This window comes from Coregonus clupeaformis, chromosome 20 (genome assembly GCF_020615455.1).
Source record: "Coregonus clupeaformis isolate EN_2021a chromosome 20, ASM2061545v1, whole genome shotgun sequence".
Taxonomy (NCBI): Eukaryota; Metazoa; Chordata; class Actinopteri; order Salmoniformes; family Salmonidae; genus Coregonus; species Coregonus clupeaformis.
In genome coordinates, this window is record NC_059211.1 from 12,860,745 (window position 1) to 12,879,075 (window position 18,331).

General features: G+C 42.5%; 1 protein-coding gene across 3 annotated transcripts in view; it reads right to left on the minus strand.

The window, feature by feature from the left end:
• The window catches only part of LOC121533760 (lysine-specific demethylase 4B), a 91,682-nt gene that overhangs the window by 58,459 nt on the left and 14,892 nt on the right, over positions 1 to 18,331 (minus strand). For all 3 annotated transcript variants that reach the window (XM_045205315.1, XM_041839977.2, XM_041839976.2), the window contains exons 4-5: positions 17,235 to 17,349; positions 12,450 to 12,643 (exon numbers count right to left, since the gene is read on the minus strand). In XM_045205315.1, coding sequence (XP_045061250.1) covers positions 12,450 to 12,643; positions 17,235 to 17,349 — 309 coding nt within the window. The remainder of the gene's footprint in view (positions 1 to 12,449; positions 12,644 to 17,234; positions 17,350 to 18,331) is intronic.

An 18,331-nucleotide genomic window follows, 5' to 3' on the forward strand; every position in this document is an offset into this window, starting at 1 on the left:
ATTTGATAGTTTGAGGAAAAGCTTGTAGGTAAGTGTTCGACTGGTCTGTGTGTTGGGGGGTCTAGTCTGTGTGTGTGTGTGTGTGTGGGGGGCGGATCTAGTGAAGTGTGAGTGCTCTAGTGAAGTTGTGGCAAAGCTGATTTAGTCAATTCAAATGGGAACTATGGGATGTGTACAGTTATTCAAATATCTGAACAGATGTTAGTATTCGAATACTTGTGAGTATTCATTTGTGTGCCAAGAAAATGTAAAGGCACTGAAAATACTTTTTCTAAATTTCATAAAAATATCCATGTGACATTGTTACATACAAGGATATACCATGACATTTCTAAATATGAATTTAATAAAACAACAAATGTTTTTATGACGTGCGCCCCATAAAAAGGTAGCCTCCAAGTATGTAGCTTTGTTATTTATGTTGGCCAACCAAAGCAGCAAAGAGGCTCAATGTGTAGCAAGTGAAGTCAGAGTTCCCTAATGCAATGCAAGATGGAATAAGATTACAGAATTAAAAGTTAGTGAAATGAAAAAGAGTGAGCAACCAACAGGTAGGCTGTTGTTTTATCTGAATGGGGGGAGAAAGCGCATCATGTGGCCTCAATAATTAGCCTAGATAGCTATAGCCTAGCTAACTATAGCCTAGCTAGCGATCTTCTCTAGGTTACCCCAGTCAAGACAGGCACCGTTATATTGGATGATAAATAACATTGTGGCTGATACAAGTTAGTTAGTCTTGGCTGTAGCCGAGTTGCCTTGGGTACTGCATCTCTCTCTCTCACTTCGTCTGCTCGCTCCCATCTCACCAGCCCCTCACCAGCTGCAGCAATAGAGCGCCAGCCTCTCACTCAGGTTAAAAACCACGTATTTCGAATATCCGCATATCTGACAAAAATTCATCATACTAATTGAATAGTGAAAATTATTTCAAATCCCTAATGGGAACATGTAGGCCTACAACGTCCATGTGTAATGTAATGAGCACACACACATTTAGTTAAAAAAATCAGACACATTCTGCCACTACATGAGTGCACATAGTCGCACACACACACACACACACACACACACACACACACACACACACACACACACACACACACACACACACACACACGAAAGGAAATTCATTAAAAAAAAGATAAAACCCTTCAACCACTGCTCTGTCCTTCAAACTCCACAAGAGATGCAGAAGCATAAACAAACTGAACTTGCCGATCTAATTGAGATGTAACGCTACATGGCATAAACTCAATAATTACCACGCATCCATTCACCGGGCTGTCTTATTAAAACCAATGCCTCCTCTCCTTGCTACAGAGTCTAACATGTTAAAGTGTCATATTAAAAAGGAAAACATGTAATATTTTAATGTTTACATTAACACACATGGACAGTGAGACAGGTCTGTAGACGAACTAGTAACAGGGTCAACTACCAGATTTATTAGCCTAGTGTCAAAATGCTATTTTGTCATGTTGACCATGGTCTATACAGTGAGGGAAAAAAGTATTTGATCCCCTGCTGATTTTGTACGTTTTCCCACTGACAAAGAAATGATCCGTCTATAATTTTAATGGTAGGTTTATTTGAACAGTGATAGACAGAATAACAACAAAAAAATCCAGAAAAACGCATGTCAAAAATGTTATAAAAAGATTTGCATTTTAATTAGGGAAATAAGTATTTGACCCCTCTGCAAAATATGACTTTATACTTGGTGGCAAAACCCTTGTTGGCAATCACAGAGATCAGACGTTTCTTGTAGTTGGCCACCAGGTTTGCACACATCTCGGGAGGGATTTTGTCCCACTCCTCTTTGCAGATCTTCTCCAAGTCATTAAGGTTTCAAGGCTAACGTTTGGCAACCCAAACCTTCAGCTCCCTCCACAGATTTTCTATGGGATTAAGGTCTGGAGACTGGCTAGGCCACTCTAGGACCTTAATGTGCATCTTCTGGAGCCACTCCTTTGTTGCCTTGGCCGTGTGTTTTGGGTCACTGTCATGCTGGAATACCCATCCACAACCAATTTCAATGCCCTGGCTGAGGGAAGGAGGTTCTCACCCAAGATTTGACGGTACATGGCCCCGTCCATCGTCCCTTTGATGCGGTGAAGTTGTCCTGTCCCTTAGCAGAAAAACACCCCCAAAGCATAATGTTTCCACCTCCATGTTTGACGGTGGGGATGGTGTTCTTGGGGTCATAGGCAGCATTCCTCCTCCTCCAAACACGGCGAGTTGAGTTGATGCCAAAGAGCTCCATTTTGGTCTCATCTGACCACAACACTCTTACCCAAGCTCTCCTCTGAATCATTCAGATGTTCATTGGCAAACTTCAGACGGGCCTGTATATGTGCTTTCATGAGCAGGGGGACCTTGCGGGCGCTGCAGGATTTCAGTCCTTCACGGCGTAGTGTGTTACCAACTGTTTTCTTGGTGACTATGGTCCCAGCTGCCTTGAGATCATTGACAAGATCCTCCCGTGTAGTTCTGGGCTGATTCCTCACCGTTCTCATGATCATTGCAACTCCACGAGGTGAGATCTTGCATGGAGCCCCAGGCCAAGGGAGATTGACAGTTCTTTTGTGTTTCTTCCATTTGCGAATAATTGCACTAACTGTTGTCACCTTCTCACCAAGCTGTTTGGCGATGGTCTTGTAGCCCATTCCAGCCTTGTGTAGGTCTACAATCTTGTACCTGACATCCTTGGAGAGCTCTTTGGTCTTGGCCATGGTGGAGAGTTTGGAATCTGATTGATTGATTGCTTCTGTGGACAGGTGTCTTTTATACAGGTAACAAGCTGAGATTAGGAGCACTCCCTTTAAGAGTGTGCTCCTAATCTCAGCTCGTTACCTGTATAAAAGACACATGGGAGCCAGAAATCTTTCTGATTGAGAGGGGGTCAAATACTTATTTCCCTCATTAAAATGCAAATCAATTTATAACATTTCTGACATGTGTTTTTCTGGATTTTGTTGTTGTTATTCTGTCTCTCACTGTTCAAATAAACCTACCATTCAAATTATAGACTGATCATTTCTTTGTCAGTGGGCAAACATACAAAATCAGCAGGGGATCAAATACTTTTTTCCCTCACTGTATGTATGAAGCCTGTCTGAGTACAAGTGCTGACTTTGGATCAGTTTAGCCTTTTAAATCAGGTTTGGAAGACCGAGTTTGGGAAACCCTGTTTTAGATCACAATGAATAAGATTGAATAGACAGGGGGGAACCTTATCCTATTGTGGGATTCTAGTGAATGGCTAAGAATTGGGAGGATATGGGTAATATAATTTTGTAAGCGACATTTATAATTTGATCCTAAACTATGAATGCATTCAACTGGGTTACCAAGGGAACCAGAGTCATCAAAGCATGTTCAAGATACGAAATCAATATCCTGTAGAATAAACTCTAAATCAATCACAGTACATCAGTGTTCACTATTGTTGTTCACGGCTATTAAATACATCTGGGATTTGATATCTAAGGATTACAATCTAGGTCTTGCTGATCTACACAGCTAAGCCAAATGATCTGCAACACATGGGCTTAAATACACTGTGTCACAATCCACCATGGTGCATGTCTATGAAGAATCAAGATCTTCGTCAATAAAGCACACATAGACATTGTAGTTCAACAGAGATGAATAGTCATATTCTCTCTCTATCCTCTACTCGTCTGGGTTCCACAAAAAACAAAGATTTTAGCATAAAGAGATGATCCTTCGTCCATTGCCTACCAAGATGATCTAGTGCTAAAGACATTGGGAAACTCACCCATGTCTATGTCTTCTAAAAAGGATTCAGAATGCATGCCAGGTATCCAACCAGGAGGCCAGTTGCTGCCCAGCCTGCTAACAACTCAGAGGACATTAGTAGCAGCAAATTTGATTTTGTGCATGAAGTGCCACAGCCGGTCGATACTAATTTGATGTCTCTTTTCTCGGCCAGCCCTGTCGCAAAGGCAGAGAGAGAAACGTGGTGTTCCTGTGTGTGTGTGTGTGTGTGTGTGTTGAAACTACCGCAACTTTAATTCCATCACATCCAAACTCTTCCTTACATCTATTGGGTTGGTTCTTCATCTGGAAAACTTTTTCGCCAAGGCAACACAATCAATATTCAAAGGTCATTATAAAAGGTGTGCATTGGTAACAGCCAGAAGACATATGGTTGTGTGAGTCTTGATTCAGGTATTTATATCAGCAGGGGAATGAGAGCAGATGGGTTAAGATTAGAGTAGAGACATTTGGAGCAGAGATACAGTGCATTTGAAAAGTATTCAGACCCCTTGACTTTTTCCACATTTTGTTATTCTAAAATTGATTAAATTGTTGTTGTTTTTCATCAGTCTACACACAATACCCCATAACGACAAAGCAAAAACAGGTTTTTAGAAATGTTTGCAAATTTATAAAAAATAAAAACTGAAAATAGCCATTCACGCAGCACTTTGTTGAAGCACCATTGGCAGCGATTACAGCCTTGAGTCTTCTGTATTTGGGGAGTTTCTCACATTCTTCTCTGCAGATCCTCTCAAGCTCTGTCAGGTTGGATGGGGAGCGTTGCTGCACAGCTATTTTTAGGTCTCTCCAGAGATCGGGTTCAAGTCCGGGCTCTGGCTGGGCCACTCAAGGACGTTGAGACTTGTCCCGAAGCCACTCCTGCGTTGCCTTGGCTGTGTGCTTAGGGTTGTTGTCCTGTTGGAAGGTGAACCTTCACCCCAGTCTGAGGTCCTGAGCGCTCTGGAGCAGGTTTTCATCAAAGATCTCTCTTTGCTCCGTTCATCTTTCCCTCGATCCTGACTAGTTTCCCAGTCCCTGCCGCTGAAAAACATCCCCACAGCATGATGCTGACTCCACCATGCTTCACTGTAGGGATGGTGCCAGGTTTCCTCCAGACGTGACGCTTGGCATTCAGGCCAAATAGTTCAATCTTGGTTTCTCAGACCAGAGAATCTTGTTTCTCATGGTCTGAGAGTCCTTTAGGTGCAAGTGGGCTGTCGTATGCCTTTTACTGAGGAGGGGCTTCCATCTGGCCACTCTATAAAGGCCTGATTGGTGGAGTGCTGCAGAGATAGTTGTCCTTCTGGAAGGTTCTCCCATCACCACAGAGAAACTCTGGAGCTCTGTCAGTGACCATCGGGTTCTTGGTCACCACCCTGACCAAGGCCCTTCTCCCCCGATTGCTCAGTTTTAACCCATTTTAGAATAAGGCTATAACGTAACAAAATGTGGAAAAAGTGAAGGGGTCTGAATACTTACCGAATGCACTGTATGATATAAGCCCATCCCTCCTATCCCTATGCGCAAAAGACGTTGAAAATACGTATTTTTGGGTGTTTGCTTTTCAACGTCTTGTGCTGAGTTAACATTATTTGGCTGTGTCATCTCTACGTTAAACTACGCCTGGGACTGCACAACTAATGATAGCCTGTGCCCAGATCTGTTTGTGCTATTCTGTGTTACTAAATGCCATGACAATGATCCTAGGAGTTGGCAAGACAGTACAAACAGGTCTAGGACCAGGTTACTGAAATGATCAGCATGAATCTGGATGACCACATTGACTAGGCGATTAGAACTATTCCCAATCCATCTTCATGCATGAAACACTTCCAGTGTAACAAGACTGTGGCACTGACATCTCTAAAGTGAACTCTCATCTCTTTCCTACCTGAAGACACAAAAACAGCAAGCGTCGTCTACTACCCAATAAAACTACAAAAAGAAGCAAACAATGAATTAATAATGGACTCTTGCTCCGTTTTAAACTCCATTATACGCAACCCTAACATGTATTTTTTAGCAGTTTTCCCTACTCTCGGCTCGATGCTTCGCAAACCGCCAGGTAATCGTTAAAGCATCTGACAGCAGATCTTCGGGGGGGGAAATATGACTTTGATGGGAGCAGAGTTGGAGGGGAATGGAGTTAATTTCACAGTGGCTGCACAGGAGGGTTAGGCAAACAGCTCCTTGCACACAGTTTAACATACTGTAATTACCCGAAAAGTGAAAATTATTCAATTTGAAAAAGAGAAGGAGGATGGAGTGTGTGTGTGTGTGTGTGCGCGTGTTACTATCCTTGTGGGTACCGGAAATAGTGAAACAAGGAAAATTTCCCAGGACAAAGGCTATTTTAGGGTTAGAGTTAACTTAAGGGTTAGAATTAGGGTTAGGGTAAAAAGGATTTTGACTGGAAATCAATTTTAGGTCCCCACAAGGATAGTAAAACATATGTTGTGTGTGTGTAAGTGCACATTCACGGTTAAACAGAGTTAAGTGGTGCATCCATGTGAGTAAATTTACTTTTAAAGAGTGACAAGGAAAGATTGCTTTTCCTCACAGGGGCATATGTAAAAAGAGGGGGACGATGGCGAGGGAGAAGGAGGAGAGAAGAAGGGGAGGGGAGGAAAATATATCTTCAGATGGTTGAGAGGGTTGCTTGGAGGGGAGACTAGAGAATGGATCAAGAGAGGTGCTACTGAAGCATGATAACCCCGCTCTATTATACTATGGAGAGGCTCTGGATGCGTCCCGAATCGCACCCTATTTCCTATGAAGTGCACTACTTTTGACCAGGGCTCTGATCGAAAGTAGTGCACTGAATAGGGAATGGGGTGCCCTTTGTGATACCACCTCTCTGTTTACGTGCCCAGACATACGAGCTTTGTAAAGGCCTCATTCTAAAAATGAAAGCAGTTTTCTAGCAGAGAAAGAGAGACTGTAAAGGTTGGGTTTTATAGATAGAGCAGTGCAGTGACGGCTAATGGAACATTAGTAGTAATTAGTAGGTCATGTTTTGATGTATTGTGACCGTTGTTTCTACTTACTGATGCTGTTTTTTGTTTTTGTTTTCTACCTTATGCGCATTGAGCACGGGAAATGTGCTCTACAAATTATATATTATTATTAACATATCTCTTGATGGAGCAGGGCTGGGATACAGACTGACTAGTAATACAAATAAAATAAAAATCATAATTAATAGCTGGCCGCCCAGCCAAACTGAGCAATCGGGGGAGAAGGGACTTGGTCAGGGAGGTGACCAAGAACCCGATGGTCACTCTGACAGAGCTCCAGTTCCTTTGTGGAGATGGGAGAACCTTCCAGAAGGACAACCATCTCTGCAGCACTCCACCAATCAGGCCTTTATGGTAGAGTGGCCAGACGGAAGCCACTCCTCAGTAAAAGGCACGAAAGAGTCCAATGGCGGCGAGCTTTACACCACACCAGCTGACGCTTGGCATTGCGCATGGTGATCTTAGGCTTGTGTGCGCCTACCCGGCCATGTAAACCTATTTCATGAAGCTCCCGACGAACAGTTATTGTGCTGACATTGCTTCCAGAGGCAGTTTGGAACTCGGTAGTGAGTGTTGCAACCGAGGACAGACAATTTTAGGCGGAAGCCACTCCTCAGTAAAAGGCATGGCAGCCCACTTGGAGTTTGCCAAAAGGCACCTAAAGGACTCTCAGACCATGAGGAACAAGATTCTCTGGTCTGAGAAACCAAGATTGAACTCTTTGGCCTGAATGCCAAGCGTCACATCAACCTGGCACCCTCCCTACATTGAAGCATGGTGGTGGCAGCATCATGCTGTTGGGATGTTTTTAGCGGCAGACTAGTCAGGAACGAGGGAAAGATGAACGGAGCAAAGTACAGACAGATCCTTGATGAAAACCTGCTCCAGAGCTCTCAGGACCTCAGACTGGGGCGAAGGTTCAACTTCCAACAGGACAACAACCCTAAGCACACAGCCAAGAAAACGCAGGAGTAGCTTCCGGACAAGTCTGTCAATGTCCTTGAGTGGACTAACCAGAGCCCGGACTTGAACCCGATCGAACATCTCTGGAGAGACCTGAAAATAGCTGTGCAGCGACGCTCCTCATCCAACCTGACAGAGCTTGAGAGGATCTGCAGAGACGAATGGGAGAAACCCCCCAAATACAGGTGTGCCAAGCTTGTAGCGTCGTACCCAAGAAGACTCGAGGCTGTAATCGCTGCCAAAGGTCGTTCAACAAAGTACTGAGTCAAGGGTCTGAATACTTATGTAAATGTGATATATCCGGTTTTTATTTGTAATAAATTAGCAAAGATTTATAAAAAAACGGTTTTTGCTTTGTCATTAAGGGTTGTGTGTGTAGATTGATGAGGGGGGAAAAAATCATTTAATCCATTTTAGAATAAGGCTGTAACGTAACAAAATGTGGAAAAAGTCAAGGGGTCTGAATACTTTCCGAATGCACTGTAGTTGATTTGATTAAAACACAGAATGTGTCTATATATGGAGAAAAATGTTTAAAAATTTCGACCAATCTATTTATTTATTTTTTGTCTGGGACAGCTTAAGTCCGATCATGCAGCCCATATATACTGAGTGTACAAAACATTAGGAACACCTGTTGAATATTGAGTTGCACCCCCTTTTTCCCTCAGAACAGCCTCAATTCGTCGGGGCATGAACTACAAGGTGTTGAAAGCATTACACAGGGATGCTGGCCCATGTTGACTCCAATGCTTCCCACAGTTGCGTCAAGTTGGCTGGATGTCCTTGTTGGTGTTGGACCATTCTTGAAACACACAGGAAAATGTTGTGTGAAAAACCCAGCAGCATTGCAGTTCTTGACACACTCAAACCGGTGCGCCTGGCACCTACTACCATCACCCTCTGAATGGCACACATACACAATTCATGTCTCAATTGTCTCAAGGCTTAAAAATCCTTCTTTAACCTGTCCCCTCCCCCCTCATCTACACTGATTGAAGTGGATTTAACAGGTGACATCAATAAGGGATCATAGCTTTCACCTTGATTCACCTGGTCAGTCTATGTCATGGAAAGAGTTTTGTACACTCAGTGTATGTTTTGATTTCTAAGACATTTTAAAGTTTGTATCATTCACAACTAATGTTACCAAATAACTCAAAATATATTGTATAGGATCTGTTTCAAATGATCGCTTTTACGCTCAACATAGCCACTTCATATGCGCACTTGCTCTGAATGGGAAAAATATCCTTTCTATTTTATTCAGCAAAGTTCAATTATATTCTTCTTACTATACAATCATATAATAAGGTTTACATATCATGCACTACTCATCTGCATGACAATAACCGGCTGACAAAATTTCACCACCACCACAGCCCTACACACACACACACACACACACACACACACACACACAAACAGGCACACACAGTGTGATGCTGGTATTAAGTGGTACGCTCCAAGCCTGGGCAGGTACTCTAGGCAACCCACTGAGTGAGTGGCTTTAAAAACTAGGGCGGGAGAGAGACTTAATGAGAGAAAGAAAAGAAAAACAGAATCCTGAGTTGCACAGACAAGGAGGCTGGGACCTCCAAGGGAGTGAGGAATAGGAAGGTGAAAGAGGGAATCAAAAAGATAGAGAGAGAAAGCGAGAGAGAGAGAATCAAAAACAGAGAAAGAGAAAGCAAGAGAGGGCAAGAAAGTGAGTGTGAGAGAGCGGGAGCGCAAAGGAGGGAAAGAGAGCGAGAGAGAAGGAGCAAGAGTGGGAGAAGCAGAAAAGTCTGCCTGTGCAGTAATGAGCGTTGTCACAGCAAGGGAGGCTCAGCAAATATTCAGTTCAGAGTAGAGGTCCGACTTCTGTCCGACTCCCACCCGCTACCGCAAGAACTGGTCCCGAACCCAACCGCAGTCCCGCAATTTAGGCGTATATAACGCAGCTCACTTGCCAGCTATGGTCCCAGCAATTTTGTGCCGTGTAGGCAATTTCAAAAAGCGCAAAAATAACTTAAGAAATAGGTTAAATTACCAGAGATTCTCACATGGCCCTTATATGGTATTACTGAGCTATATCAGCCAATATGCTAGATGTAGTTTGAAGAGAGCAGAGTTGGAGAGACTTTAACTTTCTCTTGAGATACATTTTATTTATTCAGACAGAGACAAATATGGGCGATCAATAGGCTATTTATTTCTAGGCAATGTACTGTAGTAAACTATAGCATAATCATATTTAGGAAGTACATTTCCATTGGAAAGATAACTGCCCCGTGCATAAGCTTTTTAATTAAGACCACACACGGATGCACCTGATCTTGCACGTATGGCTACTGAACGCAGCAAGAATGAGGAGATCGACACTTGTACTTTATTTTGAGCTACGTTTTGCATACAGTATATAGCCTACCTTTTAGGAGGACGATTTGCAGGCAGAGACAAATAAATGGGTAATCAATATTTATTGAAAATGAAAAGGTGCAACCGCTAGCTCACCATGGTAACCTATGCGCCTTTTCCTTTTCAATGACGATCAATTATTTTTTATTGCACCTCGACTCAAGTTGGTTGAGCGCCCTCCACTTCTTTCCATTATCAATATTTATTTACAGACACTGTAGTAAACTACAGTCTAATCATATTTAATTAAATTCCCTTGGAAAGATAACTGCCACGTGATTCTCCACCCATGCATAGGCAGACTACTCTATTTAATTGAGACACACATATAGGTACTAGGCACACTTGATCTCGCACGCCCAACTAGGAGAGGAGAGTTAGGCTACTTAACTTGAAGCAGCGAATTCTGAGTGTGTGAATATTGCCACAAAGATGTGTTTTGAAAACAATATGTAGGCTAACGCATACAAAGCAGAAAGATGACAGTTTCCAAATAATCTGCTGGACAACAATAATATTTTAATCCCAAAGTTGTCGGTCTGACCGCCCATTCCCAACCGCAGCATGAACAATGCTGACCACGCCGCAATGATCTCTGTCGGGACCTGCAGCTCTGTAGTTCAGAGCCCCTTTTTCTCATTCCACAATGAAAACCTCCTTCTAACCCACACATTATAATGGCCATTTCTCCTAGACAGTGGCAGGAATATACAGTAAGTATAGGATATCTACAACAAGACAAGATCATCTTTCAGAAAACAAGCCTGTTCCTGCTGGGGTGTTTTCTTGTTAATGGGAACTTGTTGAGGGGAAATGTTTTATCATGTGGATCACTACAGTCATGTCATATTCAAGTCATATTTGCAGACTTGTATCCTCCAATAAAAACAGGGGGAAAAACTGCCATTCTATGGTCAAAAACATAACCCAGCCAGGCTTCAGTCAATACATCCCTAGCAAGAAAGATGAACAAATATTACGGGATGAAAGGTTAAAATAACAGAGGAGAAATGGATGAGGAGGAGATCGATCCTTCTCTGATGGCGGAGCGGGTATTAGTCACCCAGCGAGACCCTGGAGAGAGATTGAAGGAGAGAGAAAGACATGCTCTCACCTTGCAGACACAGCTTAAAGATGACGGGCACTGCGCCGGACGCCTATACCGGATAGCCCCTACCAAGGTCGCCCAGTGAGGTCACCACCGTTACTTTGACGAAGCGTTGCCCTCCAATAGCGTTCTGTCGATACCCTTATCGTCTACCGTTATTACCTTGCCGCCTTGCAACTCGTTTAGCCGGGAGTGGCTGTAAGTCTTTGGGCCGGCCCAAATGGCACCCTATTCCCCATAGGGCTCTGGTCAAACTAGTGCACTATATAGGGATTAGGTTGCCATTTGGAAGGAACCCCTTGAGTGTGTGATACTATAGGGCCTATGCAGTAGTGCTGGTTTTCCCATTCGCTTTGACGTGAAATGGCCGCGAAAGTGATGGAGATGTGTCGGCAAATAGAGGCTCTTTATGCGACTCGTGTTGGGAGAGCCATAAACGTTAGGAAATAGAATTGGATGCCGAGTGAGGCCTTTGGGAATAGTGAGTCTCGACGGGCGGTCGTATTACAAGAGGAGGAATTAGAAAATGATGGGAAGAGAGAGGGCGGGAGGCAGGCACAGAGAGAGCGAAAAGAGAGCGAGAGCGGTGTTCGAAGAGCGTTACTGCTACCTAGCGACGAGTGATGGGATGGTTGGGCCTGGACAATTTCATTGCTTGTAGGACACAGACACACTCATATTCACAGAAAAATACACACACATACACACCTATATTTTATAGAGCTACAGGTAACTGCCAAAATAAAGGAAACGCCAACATAAAGTGTCTTAATAGGGCGTTGGGCCACCATGAGCCAGAACACTTCAATGCACCTTGGCCTACAATTCTATTGGAGGGATGCGACACAATTCTTCCACTAGAAATTCCATCATTCTGTGTTTTGTTGATGGTGGTGGAAAATGCTGTCTCAGGCGCCGCTCCAGAATCTCCCATAAGTGTTCACAGACTCATACAATGACACACACACAGTACCAAATTCCAGTCAATATGTTGCTCATATTGAAGACGCTTTATACTACAGAAGCCACCTGGCTCCTTACAACATTTTTGTAAGTCTAGAGTGTCCTCCAGTGGCCACCTGTTTAAGTACGCAAATGCATGTATGACCAGTCTCCTTAACTCACAAACAGGGACTCACATTAAGTGAAAAAAAAACACAAATCTAGCCACTGACCATGACTTGGGCTCTCCAAAGTGTAGGTAGTTGATGCTGTAGAGGTCCATGTCCTCTGTGTGCCAGGCGAAGGTGGTCTTCCACATGCCAAAGTACAGGTAGGGCGTGTTCACCCCCTCGATCACGATGCCACACTCCTGCTCCACCATGTCCAGCAGCGTGTTCAGGTGGCTGATGTTCCACTCACTGATCTCCTGGAAACACAGCCACACAAAGGGAGGTTAAAGGGATAGTTCACCCAAATTTTAAAAAATGACAATTTCTTGTAAGTAGTCTATGGACAAGGTATGAAAGCAATCCATGCTTTTATTTTGTTTACCTGGCCACTGTTCCAAGTGCTAACTTTTTAGCATTTGTGGCACAAATTTTGTGCAAGTCAATGGTTCCGATATTAGCCTCTCGCTTCATGTCCAAATATTTCATTTTAGGTGAACTATCCATTTAATACTGTGACCCGATTCAAGCATGTTGGCTACCAATTAAATGTGACAGTGGATTTAGGGCTGTCCCCGACAAAAAAAAACTTGGTCGACCGAAAGTCGTCTGTTCTTTCGACCAATCGATTGCTCTAAATGTTTAAACGTGTGTTTTTCCATACATGTGACTCGTTTCAGGAACCTAGGCGTATGTCACGTGTCACTACTTCACAGGAGAGCCATTTGAACGTAAACTTTTTTTATTTTATCAAAATGCGTTTTATTTTGGCAGAAATGCCTTCTGGAACATGTGAACTTCCATGTGCTTTAATAACAAATGTGTATGTCATCTGTAAATACGAAATAAATGGTTAAATTACGAATAGTAATGGTTTAGCCACAGAAAAAGACAGCAACCTTCCCGCTAGCCATGATTGGCTGAGATAATGAGTGGGCTGGACATGCCGAGAGATGAATTCGGATTGGTCTGCCATGTAGCACGCTTCTGTCTATTTGAGCTAGTCAGTATGTGTAGGTAATCCTGTCTAACGTGGCTTTAAAAAATATATATCACGTAGTAGAACTGCATAAGTGTTGCTCTCCACATTCTGGAGGACCAAGTTTTGAAACCAGTGGAATTACAGTATGATAGCTAAGGAGATGGAGAAAACACCTGTCTCCGGATTATATCTTCAAACTAAGTAAGGGAAACCATGGCATCCGTGACAGGGAGAAGCGTCCATTCCATGTCTACGGGTAAGATAGTCTAGCTAGCTACATTTTCAGATGTTACACGTTTCTAATTTTGACAGAAAGTTGTTTTCATTTAAAGTTAAAGTGTACTGTTAGCTAGCTAGCTAACATTAGTATAGCATAAGTTGTGCACTCTACACACAATGTGTCCACTTCGACAATGAAAACAGGAAGACTGGAATAATATTGAATGCTTTAAAAGAAATGACCGTAACCAAAGTAACAAACATTGTAGATTAGAAATTATAGGAATTAACGGTAAATGTACTACTGGTGACATATGTAATGGGGAATTGATATACACTAACAATCAAACGCAAACAATTCACACAATTAAGTTATGAAACAATGAATATGCACAAATTGGCGGGAGAGAGACATTCTGGAGAGAGAAGTGCATTGTGCATCTGGGCGCATGGTCAATCCGACGTCAGAATTGGCCATGCAGCATTTATGATGATAAGGCCTCAGCAGAAGTCAGGGCATTCATACTTCTTGCGCTTTGCGGATCAGTGAAGAGCTGTTGTCAAGGAAGTGAGCTTGTGTTTAACCGCCCCCACCTACCATCAACCAATCATGTCAATGCGGAGCTATACAGAGCCCTCCGCATTGTTACAAAATTTGGGAGCCGCATGGCGATGTGGTACAGAGCTCAATTTGAACTCTGCATGCCTCTGGAGGCTCCGCAAATACGTCACACCCTCCATATGGAGCCTCAGACCACATTTTCGAATCAAGCATAAATTGGCTTTTAGTCTAGGCCTCCGGCAATGGATTAGTTCACAGAGATGGGCGCAAATATATATATTTGTTACTGCTCGACTAAAACAACCTTGGTCGATCAACAGCCTAACGACCAAATAATCAACTAATTGGGGTCAGCCCTAAGTGGATTACAGTCTAAACCTTTTTTTTTTAAGGTAAGAAAACAATTATATAAATATGTATTTAACAATCCAATGCCTACATACATGGAGTTACCATGTTGTTACATTTGTACTTCAGTTAGTCTTTAGTGAGATCCTATTGGCATGTTCTAGCATTAATTTGCATATTTCCGTCAGGGAACGCCGACTATGTAAACTGCGCGTGTGCAATAACTCAATTCGCCCTTGCACTCCTTCCAAACAACGCAATTTCTTACAACTTTGGCAAAGGGTAAAGTCTGCAAAACGCAGTCCACTCTGTTACAGATTCTAGTTTTGGAAACGGAAAACTGTATGAAAATTAGCAGAATGTTGGCCAAAATCGATCTCGCTCCTTCTTCTCCCACTGCCGGCCACTAGGCTTCCTCTCATCACCATATTTGGTAGTGAGTGGAAACGCCAACCGGATGCTTCACATTTATATATCTGGCTCATTGTTCTGTATTGCAGTTCTCAAGGTCATGTAATAACACATGTTAACCACCAGATGGCATTAAGGCCAAACAACAAAGGATGCACGCAAAAACCCTGAGCAGCTCACAGATTGAAAGCTAGACTCAAGTTAAGAGACATCCTTTATCGATTGAAAAACTAAATAAATGTTGGGGAAAAAACTAAATAAATAAAATACACAGATCTAACGAGAACAGAAACCAGTGGTTCATCTTTATCGCAGAAATACACTCAGTTCAAATACTTCCATTCAGTGGAATAGTCAGAATGGATGGAATGGATCTCCTAGGCCATTGGCACACAATGCTAAATTCTGGTACTCGTGGCCTTAGTAAGGAATTCAACACAATTTATGAACCTTGTCCCAAAGGGTACCTAGTGGAACTTGCTTGAACGTATCCCAAAATAAGTTTATTAAGTAACTTTGATGTAATAACTACAGTTGAAGTCGGAAGTTTACATACACCTTAGCCAAATACATTTAAACTCAGTTTTTCAAAATTCCTGACAATTAATCCTAGTAAAAAGTCCCTGTCTTAGGTCAGTTAGGATCACCACTTTATTTTAAGAATGTGAAATGTCAGAATAATAGTAGAGGGAATGATTTATTTCAGCTTTTATTTCTTGCATCACATTCCCAGAGGGTCAGAAGTTTACATACACTCAATTTGTATTTGGTAGCATTGACTTTAAATTGTTTAACTTGGGTCAAACGGTTCGGGTAGCCTTCCACAAGCTTCCCACAATAAGTTGGGTGAATTTTGGCCCATTCCTCCTGACAGAGATGGTGTAACTGAGTCAGGTTTGTAGGACTCCTTGCTCGCACACGCTTTTTCAGGTCTGCCCACACATTTTCTATAGGATTGAGGTCAGGGCTTTGTGATGGCCACTCCAAAACCTTGACGTTGTTGTCCTTAAGCCATTTTGCCACAACTTTGGAAGTATGCTTGAGGTCATTGTCCATTTGGAAGACCCATGTGTGACCAAGCTTTAACTTCCTGACTGATGTCTTGAAATGTTGCTTCAATACATCCACATAATTTTCCTTCCTCATGATGCCATCTATTTTGTGAAGTGCACCAGTCCCTTCTGCAGCAAAGCACCCCCACAGCATGATGCTGCCACCCCCATGCTTCACGGCTGGGATGGTGTTCTTCGGCTTGCAAGCCGTCCCCTTTTTCCTCCAAACATAACGATGGTCATTATGGCCAAACAGTTCTATTTTTGTTTCATCAGTCCAGAGGACATTTCTCCAAAAAGTACGATCTTTGTCCCCATGTGCAGTTGCAAACCGTAGTCTGGCTTTTTTATGGCGCTTTTGGAGTAGTGGCTTCTTCCTTGCTGAGCGGCCTTTCAGGTTATGTCGATATAGGACTATTTTTACTGTGGATATAGATACTTTTGTACCTGTTTCCTCCAGCATCTTCACAGGGTCCTTTGCTGTTGTTCTGGGATTGATATGCACTTTTCGCATCAATGTACGTTCATCTCTAGGAGACAGAACGCGGCTCCTTCCCTGAGCGGTATGACGGCTGCGTGGTCCCATGGTGTTTATACTTGCGTACTATTGTTTGTACAGATGAACGTGGTACCTTCAGGCGTTTGGAAATAGCTCCCAAGGATGAACCAGACTTGTGGAGGTCTACAATTTTTTTCTGAGGTCTTGGCTGATTTCTTTTGATTTTCCCATGATGTCAAGCAAAGAGGCACGGAGTTTGAAGGTAGGCCTTGAAATACATCCACAGGTACACCTCCAATTGACTCAAATGTTTATCCTATCAGAAGCTTCTAAAGCCATGACATCATTTTCTGGAATTTTCCAAGCTATTTCAAAGGCACAGTCAACTTAGTGTATGTAAACTTCTGACCCACTGGAATTGTGATACAGTGAATTATAAGTGAAATAATCTGTCTGTAAACAATTGTTGGAAAAATTACTTGTGTCATGCACAAAGTAGATGTCCTAACCAACTTGCCAAAACTATAGTTTGTTAACAAGAAATGTGTGGAGTGGTTGAAAAACGAGTTTTAATGACTCCAACCTAAGTGTATGTAAACTTCCGACTTCAACTGTATATAATTTCAACTTTTCAAAACCAGGGAGGTACTTCTGAACTTGTCCCACACGAAATGCACATTTACTTTTTCTAATGCAGAACGTTTTGCTACGATGTGCCCTTATGTACACAACCCATGTATGTGATTAGCACGGTTAGGCTGTCCCTGAGCTTACTTACTGGGTCGTAGATGGAGCCGCTGACATCAGCGCCGTAGATGGGCGAAACAAAGGTGAGGTTCTTCCAGTATTTCCTCTCCAGGTCGTCAAAGTCCTTGTGTCGGGGAGTACAGTACCTGAGAGAGGAGGACAGGGTCGTGTTTAGTAGGCACAAAACGGAAGAAGACGCTTTGAAAACGGAGACACTTGAAACCCCACCTCTTTAAGGAATACCTGGGATAGGATAAAGTAATTATTCTACCCCCCCTTACCCCACCCCAAAGAAAAAAAAGAAAAAACATATTGTAAAGTGGTTATCCCACTGGCTATAAGGTGAATGCACCAATTTGTAAGTCGCTCTGGATAAGAGCGTCTGCTAAATGACGTAAATGTAAATGGGAAACAGAGATACCATCTCAACTTCGTCCAACAAAAAACACTGAAATACTTTTTTCTATGGTGTGCCCTAATGAACAAGACCCAGTAAGAGTTGGGAGATTTATGAGTGCCTTTCATACTATGACCAGTCAAGACATTGGATGTAGACACTGAAGGTAAAGACAGTAAAACCTGTAGAGTGAAGACTGATTTTCTTGCAAAGCAATCCAATAATGTCTAATGACAATAATAATAACAATATCTAAAGAATTAATCAAAGGTTTACAATTAGGGCTGGGAATTGCCATGGACCTCACAATACGATATTATCACAAAACATAGGTGCCGATACGATATGTATTGTGATTTGATACTGCGATTTTATTGAGATTTGATGTTCCAAACACATTGCTCACTATACGTCTGCAGCAGAGACAAGAGAGAGCATGAGAAAATGAGTTTTGATCAGTCATGGAAATAAAAGTGCTGAAAACACCATTTAAAAAGAAAATGAAGAACAAGCTATAGGATGAAAAATACCAGAGTTTTGGAGCAGGTACAGCTGACTAGCGCTAGCTAACGCGACCTAGAAAAAAACACATATACATGTACACTACCAGTCAAACGTTTTAGAACACCTACTCATTCAAGGGTTTTTCTTAATTTTTACTATTTTCTACATTGTAGAATAATAGTGAAGACATCAAAACTATGAAATAACACATTTGGAATCATGTAGTG